At 32.7% G+C, this 11,976-nt stretch overlaps 1 protein-coding gene across 1 annotated transcript; it reads left to right on the forward strand.

The window, feature by feature from the left end:
• Positions 1 to 9,406: 9,406 nt before the first annotated feature.
• On the forward strand, positions 9,407 to 10,033 carry LOC149196019 (uncharacterized). The gene has a single exon (XM_089408111.1). It carries the CDS (start codon positions 9,407 to 9,409, stop codon positions 10,031 to 10,033), a length of 627 nt encoding a protein of 208 aa, XP_089264237.1.
• Positions 10,034 to 11,976: the final 1,943 nt, after the last annotated feature.

Consider the following 11,976-nt stretch of genomic DNA (forward strand, 5'->3'; position numbering starts at 1 on the left):
GGTTTCAAAGTTGTAAAACCATGTTTCACTTTCAACAATAGAAGCAAAGTATGTTGCTACTATGGAGGCTAGTAAAAAAATGATTTGGTTACGAAGGATTATGGATGAGTTGGGAAAGAAGCAGGAGATGGGTAGGTTATATAGTGAAAACCATAGTGCCATTCATATTGAAAAGAAATCAAAATTTAATTCCAAGACTAAACATATACATCTCAAGTACCATTTCATATGGTCAGTGTTGTAAGATGGACATTTGAAGCTAGAAAATATACACACTGGTTAGAATCCTACAGATATGTTAACAAAAGTTGTAACCATCAAGAAATTGAGATTATGCTCAGTTTCAGTTAGTCTTCAAGTATGATGATGAAGATGAGAAATAGCTAGGTCCAAATTGGAAGCATTTTCCAACAAGTGAAGCAACGATGGAGTTGTTATAATCAGTCTCCAAGTGGGAGATTGTTGGGTGTGCAACCTGATTATCTTCCTGATTATTCAGAGATTTTTGTTTCAGTCGCGTTGGATCCTTGTTCCTAACGGGGAGACAACACCACCCATTTAATCATCATCAGGGGGGTGACGAAGACTTTTATGAGGCCCCCCCAGGTGGGGGTTCGGGCATAGTGCCCACGAAGCTAAAAATAGATGAAAATTTTCCTTGTAAAATATTGTAATTTCGTACCCAATATGAATCGTTCATTAGTTGTATGATCTTACGGTAGAAGTTATTCTAATTTAGGACTGTTTTCCCTATAATGAAACCCTTGATTATTTGAGGGAATTGTATTGTAGTTGTATATGATTATTCTAAGTGAGAGAGAGAGAGAGGAGGATGTGTGAGATCAAAGAGGAAATTACAACAGATCTATTGTAGGTTGTATCTCTTCATTTTGATGGATAATATAAAAGGAAGGACTGGTTGTTTCTCCGTGGACGTAACCCAAATTGTTTTATGTGTTATTGTATTTGTGTTTCCATAGTATTTTGTGTATTTCATTGCTCCATTAATTAATTTCTAACAAATAGAATCCTAACAAACACTCAAATAGAAGATGATCTAGTATATTTGAACAAAAATTGTGTTAGGCCTACACCTATTGACCCTTATTTCCCTTACCTTCTTTTATTAAAATCAAGATGTTTCTTTGCACAATAAGAAAATATTGTCAATTTTTCCTGGCGACAAAATTTTCATCAATGCAATCGACTAAGAAAAATAAAACTACAATGTTTTCCCTTAACATTTACATACAACAACATTGCCTTTAGAAATAGTTGTGAAATTAAATATGTTAATTGAGATCTATGCTGGAAATTATAATTCATAAGATTTCCTTGTTAATCGGGTAGATGGAATCATTAAAGACTATACAAAAACAAACAAAATTTATGTCATATGGATCAAGTTATTTGATACAAACATAGGACGCGGCCAAGCAAGAAAATTGGCTCACTTATTTAGTGAAGGCAGTTTCAAAGATTGGATGATATCCATACTACAAGTAGAAAAACTAATAACACCATTAACAAAGACAAGCGATTTAAAAATACGAAAACAATTTCATGTTCAATTGGCATGTGCACACACAATACATAGATAAAAAGGCCTCACAATAGACAACCTTACAATTGATCCTACTATAATATGGGCTCATGGACTAGTCTACACAACCTTGTCTCATGTTAGGAACTTGAAATCCTTGTTCCTGTTAAAAGCTCTACAGAAACAAAACTTCAAAGTTAAGCAAAAAATAAAAATTGAAATGGACCATCTATGATAGACTGTAAAATGGGCACTGATTACAATTATCAAAATTTTCACGCACATTAGTTCTCTCTCTAAACACTCATAGCCTAGAAACCTATATCAACGATGTTCTGAATGACTATGATCTAATGGATGCTGACATTTTGTGTTTACAAGAGACACATTTGAAACAAGATATGTTGCAACAAAATTTCAAAACCTTCAATTGATTATAAAGCCATTACAAATATGGATTTCTCACATGCTTCAAAGAAAACATAAGAACTGTTGAACATACACAATTTCAAGAAGAAAATGTAGAAGCATATATGGATAGTTTGATTCTACATGGAATGCAGATTATAATTACCAATGTTTATACAACACCCTATGCCACATTTCCCAATATACTAAATATTATTGAAAAAACATTATGAAATATATCTATTGGTAAACCAATAGTCACCCTAGGAGATCTCAATGTTAACATGTGCCAATGTAGGAATAGAACAAAGAAACTAACAGACTATATACATAGCTACAACCTCCATTTTCTTCTAGATGCAAATACATATGTGGCCACATCGCTCATTGATCATGTATGGTCTAACATAACACACAACTACAAGATCTACAAGATATATACATATTCGTCATATCATGACACAATTTTTCTCATCATGGACCATATATATCCAAATGAATCATAAAACATATTGAATTCTTCCCATCTTTTCAATTAAATCATTTTCCCCCTTTTTCTTGCCATTGAAAATTAAACATTTATTAATGCTCTTTTGTAATCATCCATTGCATCCATGTGCAAAGAACCTTCTAATGCAATTTCATTTCTACTATAGAAGAAAAATGGATCAAAGCTATAGTGACCAAAATTAGAAAAGGAAAGTATTTTCAAATACTATTTCTACTTCTCTTTGGTTGCTTATTTCATATATAAAAGTATGGCTTTCATGTATCCTTTGTCATTGATTACATTTTTCCAAATACCTTGCCACCTTGAGCAGCAAAGAAATATAACATCACAACAAAACAAACAACTACAAAAAGAAGCAGCAAGGCAAGTCAGTCTATGCCCATTTCTTATTTGTATCTACCATATCTATAGTTTGTTGAGAAATATACCTGGCAACATATTAGGTGATTTATCTTATTTCGATAACTACTTGTGATGAAATTTTACTTAACTTGATTAGATTCTTCTTCAACTTGATTATTATTGTGTTCTTATCATCAAACAACTGTTAAACAATAAAGAACAATGAGACAAGAGGAGACAAGATATAGGTGATTAGTCAGGGCCCAAACCTCTCCAATTGAGAGGAAAACCCACTAGAATTCTTCTCTTCTTATAGGAATTCAAATAAATAATTAAAAGACCTATGACCCTCCTTGACGAAGACCCTCCAAGTCCAGGTCAAACCTTGCCTTTTTCTTGTCGAGTCAAACAAAGTCAACCTTGCCTTAACACTACTATAATTTCTTCTTCATATTCAACTTCAGCCTTGGACTACTATACTGCAATTTTTGGCATCTTGTATTGCAATTCTCAACCTCCTGCAACTTTGTGCAACCTTTGCACGTGTGATGGGATAAGGGAAATTTTATCCCTACTTCTCCTTAGCTTGCCTTGAGTTGATCTCCTTATATCTTCAGCTTGCTAGAAGGATCTTCTTATTACCTTGTTTCAAAATTCTTTGAGTTGTCTATACTTATGTTATGCTGCAGTAAATTGTGCCCTAGTCTCCTTGCATGTATGAACAAGAATAACCCAAAACAGTCCTTGCAAACTTCACTTTTCCTTTCCTTGAATTCTTCTTCCCTTTGCTAGGTATGTTTGGTCTTCTTGTGCTTCCAAGAGATGCTTGAGTGAGTGTCTTCAAGCATGATCGACTAGCCACTTATATAAAGGCTTCTTGCTCATGCTTGTGGGTCAACTTGACATTGTACCTAGGCTGACATGTCCTTTTGATAGGACAAGTTGCTTCTTTGGAGGGCTAACTTGATTGTAGCACATAGAAAAGGTCTTGGGGGGTCTTTTGACTATAACTTTGACTCATATAATTTTATTTACAATATGTAACATGCCCAAATGGGTCTTCAAGATATGACAATGACTCAATGGACTTTCTGACAAACCTAGAAGCATTCAATGTTGCTTGACCTAAAAATAAATTTTCCTTGAGCATGAAACTCATGCCTCAAGAACAACAATAATGTATTTATTTTTCTCTTTACATTAAATACATCAAATCATGATTACATATGTCATTATGAAGATCGAACCTAGTTATATATTTCAACACAATATACATATTTCAACATTGGCTCCTTGTAATTGACACTAATTTGAATGATCTGTACACATCACAAATGCATTGTTAACCATTCCAATATCAATTGAAAAACTAAACATCGACAAATATTATGTGTCGATTTGACTGATCGAAAAATATTGACGACAATCGAAATGGTTGTTCCAAGTGACCTCATCGAAAAACACAATCAAAAGATCTTTCTATGAAAAGGAATTGCAGTCACAAATTTCCAAATTGTGCCAAAAACGAACTATGATTCTGGTGATTGTGACCACATTTTGTTGTTAGACCATACAAGCACTAAGAAAACATCGACATAGTTTATGCAGAATACAAATTTGTTCCGAATACAACAATAAAAGAGTGGGGAGAAATCATAGAAGCATTCTGAATTGGAACAATTGCAGTGCTTGTAACAACAATTCAAAAAGTTGGAATGCAATTTACACTACAAATTACAAACGGAAGATCTGAAGATGATAAGGCATTGGTAAAATGCTCACCCTTGTGCCACTCACCCATTAGCCTTACTCAATTCAACTTATTGTTTATATCCAATACCAAAAATTACTTTTTTTTGGTACTTTATGTCATAGCTACAACTATTTGAAAACTTCACACCTATCTACAATGAAATGGAACAAAAGAAACAAAGTGGAGATATGCCAATTATTCTCTTCAAAAACATAACAAAAAGGAAGACCTCAAGGAAAAACCATTTCGTACAACATAGGCCAAATTCATAACACATTTGAACATTGAGATACAAGAAGACCTCAAAAAAATAATCGATAGATAGATCTAGGGAAGTACATACCCAATAATCTACTTATCTTTCATTCCACTATTACTTATTTTTCATTATACATTTCTTGACTAGTCTTATTTTCTAACAAGTGCAAGGAATACTTATCATTGCAAATGCATACTCTACACCATTTGAACTTGTCTGCGCACTTTGCAGTTTCCCAATGTCATCATCTACAATGATAGAAGATATGTCAATATTTTGCATTAAGTGCAAACAACAAACCCCTTTTTCTCTTTCTACATTTTATCAACTGCATTATAAGAACTCGTGATAACAATGCCTTGTGTTGTTGATATAGAAACAGATTATTTCTAAGAAACAACTATTTGAATTAGCTCAAATGTCTTACCAAGAATATTTGCAAAAAAAAAAATAAAAAATAAAAAATCTATATGTTGCGCAATTTACAGATTCATTGTCTTTTCACTCTCAATGATGACAATGAGATTTTGGATGTTGACAACACCAACAAACAAAATAGGTATCATTCTCAGTCTTTCACCTTTAGTTTTTAGTGATATAACAAAATGCTACAATTTTCTAATTATGCAAGCATTAATAAACATTTTGTATTATTTTTCCTCGTGCACGGATGATCAAAATTCATAAAAAATACTCCATATTATTATAGATCTTAAATGCCAATGTTGAAAGAAGAATGATCATTACTATATTCATGCACAAAAACATTGATGTCAAAAAGAAGAATGCCCCTTTTTGTTAATAGTGATATTACCACAACAATATTTTTACTTTTTAAAATTCATAAATATTTTGAAACATTTTTGCAATTTTCTTGTTAATATAATATGAATTTGATGTATCTTTTCATATTCAATTTTCCTTATTTCCCTTATGTTTTAGTTTTACTTTTTGTTAATTTGAAAAATTAATTGTTCTACTCATTCACAAGAAATTCACTTATTTAATAGATAGCACCGAATTTTGTTTAGTCAAAGTATTGTTATTTCTTAAATTATCTTTCTTCATTGTCTTTACAACATATTACATTCTCACTTAAGTGCATATGGTATCAAGTTTTCTTTCAAACATCTCTAATGCAAAATTTTGATATACTTTGAAATCGATGAGAAAGAACTCTGACTTTTGCTTTAAGCACTAAATTTTGTTTAGTCAAAGTACTATAATTTCTTAGATTATGCTCTCATTCAAGTATTTGAAATGCAAATTTATGTTATGCTTTCTAAAAAAAAAAAAAAAACTCATGCATTTTATGAATGGTTTAACATGTGCTAACATGTATCATTGTATTTTGTATTAATTAAACCTAGAGTTTATTCCATCTACAATGTTGAACTTGTTCAACTGTCGAAGTTAATTCATACCATTCAATGTTCAATAATTAAACTAAGTGGCAACGAACACTAGCTATATTTCCTTGTTTAACTCATAAAAGAAAATTTATATACATCTTATCACAAAATTAAATGTTATATAACCAAATAAATAATCAAACACATTAGTATCTCGTTTTTGACAAGCTTATGTTAATTATACTACTAGGTAAGCATTATACTACATTGCAAGGATGCCCATGCTTCCAATCCAGGAATTTCAAACTTCATTAAATTCATTTCAATATTTTGATAAAGTATTAAAAGAGGTTGAAATGTAAGAAATAATAGGAAAACATAGAAAACTAGAATGGAAGTGGAGAGAAATGATAGGAAAAACATAATTTATTATTATTTTTCCTTATTATTTTACTCTATTTTGGTGAGTAAAGTGAGTAAATTTACAATCAATAGATTAATATTAGACATATACATAATCTTCTACAAATTTTGTGTGTCAACCATGATTAAAATTAGGCAAGTCTAATCTTTGTATGTGCAAACCTTTCTTCAAGTTTTGCATTTTAAAAGAGGTTTACATCCTCATAGATTTGATCCCTCTAAACACTTATAGATAGATTTGATCCCTCTCGACACTTATAGATTTGAAGTTAACATAAATTGGGTTAATGTTGGGTGGTTGGGAGGAATTATTGTTATCCTGCTAGCCTAGGTTTAATCTACACAAATAACATGGTAAACTTTGTTGTAATGACTTCAAACCTTGTTGTGGAGTTTAAGAAATTCTTGAAATACTAAACATGTATATTTTTCATATCAAATAGAAAATATTTCTAATAGACAAATATATTTTAAAATAATAATCTAATTTTAAAGTCAACTATAAATTTTTAAAAGATAAACAGATCAATATAAAAGTTGAACTGCTCCTCATTCCATTTAACATAGCACATATAAAAGTAAATTTGCTACTCAACATAATAATCTACCTAAAAAACATGTTACAAAATCCCAATAAATATAGACAATTTTTTACATAATAATAGTATTATTTTAAAAATTTATGTTATTAATTATTTTTGCATGGGACATATACTAAGTAGCAATGCTGCATACTATAGTTGTTCATATATATATATATATATATATATATATATATATATATATATATATATATATATATATATATATATATATATATATATATATATATATATATATTTATTTATTTATTTTTATTTATTTTTATTTAGAATAAAAGTACAACAAATCAAGATTAATTCCACACATTTCATGGATGGTAAAAAAACTTACTTTGATTATCTAAACCCATAATCAACAACCACTAACAACAATATCAAAAACTTCACAACTCTAAACCACTTAACCGAACCCTTAAGACTATTTTACCCATATATATAAATAATTATTTTCAACAAATATCTTTTCTTTAATTAATACAATGTAACATATAAAATATATAAATAATATAAATATAATGTAAAAGATAATAATCATAAATAATAGTTATGTTAAGCTAATAATTAGGTTGAAGAGGCATGTCTAGTAGGACATGACTCTTCATGAAGAGACACTTGCGTGATATATAAGCAAGCCTCTTGTTCTCATTGTAAATCGTTATCATTATCATTCTTATTCATATTTAATATATAATATTTGTATCCTCATGGATATCTTGATATTCCAAGTATTCTGGAGTAATTAATTTATAGAAGGAACTTTGTTCGCTTCATTTGGTATCAGAACCATGTTTGGCTAATCACCAGGCCTTTCGCTATCAACCTATCATCAACCTTGTTGCTGTCATAATTGAAGCGTTTCATTATATATTGGGAGATTCTCCATTTTTAGGCCTTTGGTCATTAAAAAAAAAATTAACCAAAAGAAAATATAAGTAAATAAATTTTAAAAAGAGGAAGAAAATAAAAAGTAAAAAAACAAAAAACAAAATGGATACAAAATCTCATACCAAGTATATTTAAAGCTTTTTACGTGGAGAAGCCCGTGGTTTTAAAAACAACCCATTGTAATTGCCCTTGGTATTTTAAAAAGTTAAAGAAAAAAAACCAAAAAACAAAAGGAATACGTTTTACCTTTTACGTGCAGAGCATTTTAACGGAGGTTTTAAAAACAACCCATGGTAATAGCCCATGGTATTTTAAAAGTTAAAGAAACAAGAATACAAAAGCTCTTACGTGAAAGGTAAATATTACTTTTTACAGGAGGTTTTAGAAACAACCCATGGTAATAGCCCATGGTATTTTAAAAGTAAAAGATATTTTGATGACATTAGAGAAAAAAAAGTGTGATCTAAATAATTTTAATCGTTCAAATCTAAAGATTGTGACTGTACCAAGAGTCACGTCTCATTCAAATTTTCAGAGAAAATATATTATTATAATTATAAAAAAGGATACTATATAAGCCTTATATAGTTACATATAAAAGGAAAAGTGGGTTTCAAAAAAGTATATATAAATTTTATATAATTATAATTTTATAATATATATAAATTATTATTATATAAATTTTTTATTAAAAGAGCAAACCAAAAAAAAGAAGAAGAGGAGAATATTTGAAAAATATATATAGGAGAAATAAGTGATATTTTATAATAAAAATAGCTCCAGTTGACATATTGTTTACGTAAAAACATCAAAGAAAAATGGAGACTAGTAATGAAAGGTTTCCTAAAACCCGTAGTACATGTGTTCGGACACTATTTAACATCAAAGGATCACTCGCAGGAAGAGACATCATAATATCTATCAGTCCTACTGAAAGAAGTAATTATGTTAGTCCTAAATGTGCTAATCAATTGGTGATTTCTGAATCAAATATAGTTGAAGCAATTATTTTTGGAAAACAATACGATATAAGCAATTTACACCTAAATACTGGAGATTATACTTTTACCTCACAATTCACCGTGCAAACCCTATCTTTTAACAATAGTGACATTGTTTTGGGATCACCATGGATGAAAACTCTAGGTTCCAATGACAATAATAATATCAACACCAGCCTCCTGCACGCTATTCCAACCGGACGGAGACAAGGCTTCGGGTGAAGAAATTTGAGCTAGCGCTGGAGGATTCCGACAAGGTTCTTGGGATCGATCCCAGCAATCTCAAAGCCCTCTATAGGAAAGGCCGCGCTCTGGTTGGGCTGCAGTATGCGGCGGCATGCGAATGTTTGGAGAAAGCTAACGAGGCCAGCCCCAAGCAATTCGAAATACAAGACGCGCTTCGCCAAGCCAAGACTCTGTACTCCCAGAGCTGGAATGGCAAGTATGACATCTCGGACTACTTGCTGGGACTACTTGCTGGGACATGCATCTTCTCCCCCTCTGGTGGCTGATTTTATTGGCCCCGTAGAGATCAAGATGACCAAAGACGGCCGCGGCCGGGGGCTTTACGCCAAACGAGAAATAACCATGGGGCAGCTTTTGTTGGTAAGCAACACTGTTGCAGTAGCTTATGATAATGACTTGGTCGGGATTAATGTGGATCACCGGGGAAACATTAATCTTCCGTTGCAAGAAGATCTTGTTGCCGCCGTCGTTAGTGCTGCCAGAAAATCGCAGAGATTGCTCCAGCAGCTTTATAGTTTAGACGACTACTCTGTGCGTCGTGGCCTGGACGTTCCACCCATTGATCTGTTTAAGATGGAGGGCCAAATTATAGCAGGAAAAGAAAAATTGCAGGTAGATGTTAACCGTATACGTGATATTATAAGTCGGAATTCAGTCGGTCGAGCCGAACAGACATATGCTTCAATTTCTGAAGCCGAACTCATCTAGCGAGGCCACAATTTTAGCGGTCTCTGGCTGCTGCCATCCTTCATCAACCATTCATGCCTGCCGAACTCGAGCAGGTTGCAAGTGAGAAGCGCTATGTTTATTCATGCATGCAAGCCCATCAAACGAGAAAAGGAGATCACCATTTCCTATTTTGATACCCTGGTCCCATTGCCGCAGCGCCAAGCCATGTGCGAAAGCTCGGGTTTCAAGTGCAAGTGTAGGAGATGCATTCTGGAGCTATCTCTGAAGGCAACCCTAGAGCCTATAAACGGACGGTTCGAGGAATTGCATGACAAATCATTGGAGGAAATCATTGTTGCAAGGTCTCCAGAGGGTTTTGACGCGGATCTTCGGGCGTGTGCAGAATTTGCAAAGCTTTTTATAGAGGGAGAGGAGATTATCAGGAGTTCCGCGTTGTTGAAAACGGAATAAGAGAGAAATTGGATTCATGCGTCATTTGTTTCTGCATATCCTGCAGGAACACAGTCGGACGACTTCTTCCCCACAACGTTGAAGGAGTGCGTTCCTTCTGGCGAAGAAGTTGTTAAGGCCATTCAAAATGTTGTACCTGGGGACATTCGAACCTTGGTTATGGTAGCCGAGAAGTTACAAGGAACCAAGCATTGGTTTGGGGAGGAAAGTTTATTATCAGAGCAGGCGAGGGAGGCATGCATCAGAGTCTTTGGGAGGCACAGTGAAGATGTTCTCAAGGTGCTCGTCTTACAGCATTCGGATTGCCATCTCTTGTAGTAACAGTACAATTGTCATTGCTGATCTTCAAGATGCACGACAGAGTGCCATTTTTGAGAAGTTTATTTTTTTAAATGTTTGAAGTGAATAGTTAGATTTTCATGATACGCAAGTATTCCATGGAGATAAGACCATTAGATAGGCTCCTTTTTTTGGCTGGTTTGGTTGGGAATATTTCAAGGTCTGTCATAACATAATGGGTGTTAGATAGATATCTTAGTGTAGTCTTTTTGTGGTTTCTTCCTTGTCCTATCTTTGAATATATAAAAGCAGTCTTTCGATTGTTCGGCTCTAAAATGGTATGGCATTGACATTGTTTCCGCTTTAAAATTTTCTGGCATTGATATTATTTCTATCTCTGTGTTTTATAAACATTGAAATTGTATTTCTCTGGCATTGATATTATTTCATCTCTGTGTTTTATAAACATTGAAATTGTATTTCTCTGGCATTTATATTATTTCATTTCTGTACTTTATAAACATTGAAATTGTATTTCTCTGGCATTGATATTATTTCATTTCTGTATTTTATAAACGTTGAAATTGTATTATGTGTGATTATTTCATTTCTATATTTTATAAACGTTGAAATTGTATTAAGTGTGATTGGAGTGCAAATGTGCTCTACATAAGTATATGGCCATCTAATATGGCTATTATATTGCATTGCTAAAAGCAAAAACAAAGTCCAATTATGTTTTGTTTGCATGTGCGGCCATGTAGAATATTCAAAGCATTAATATCCTTGTTAGGGATGCCCCTACCAACTTAATATAGGCTTAGTATAGGTTTAAAATAGAGAGTTAATGGGTGTGCTTAAAATGGAGTGTGGGAGGAGTGGGTGGAAATGGGAAGTGATTATAGTTTCAGATCAATATACTTGGCTTTTTTTTTTTTTTGTAAACTGAGGCGGTATTCTATTACTGAAAAAAGAGATATTACATACATAGGCAGGTCTCCACCCGCCCAGAAGGGAAACCGGGTGACCATCGAAAGTTTTTAACAGCCATCCAAAAAAAGTATATGACCAGTCGATCTAACCATGCAAAAAACCCCTCTATTCTTACTACAAACAAACTGTTCTTGACTAGAAGCAGTACCATCTAATATTTCAAAAGACAAAAGAGAAGTATAGAAAAACCTCCTTGCAGCAACTGCATAGTCTACTGATTCATTGTATCTGGCTTGGCC

This window comes from Pinus tabuliformis, chromosome 2_2 (assembly GCF_031772625.1).
Source record: "Pinus tabuliformis cultivar Carrire ecotype Pingquan chromosome 2_2, CPIR1, whole genome shotgun sequence".
Taxonomy (NCBI): Eukaryota; Viridiplantae; Streptophyta; class Pinopsida; order Pinales; family Pinaceae; genus Pinus; species Pinus tabuliformis.

Bases quoted from the DNA above. Each gene is read 5' to 3' on its own strand.
- LOC149196019 (XM_089408111.1), top strand. From the start codon at position 9,407: ATGCGGCGGCATGCGAATGTTTGGAGAAAGCTAACGAGGCCAGCCCCA.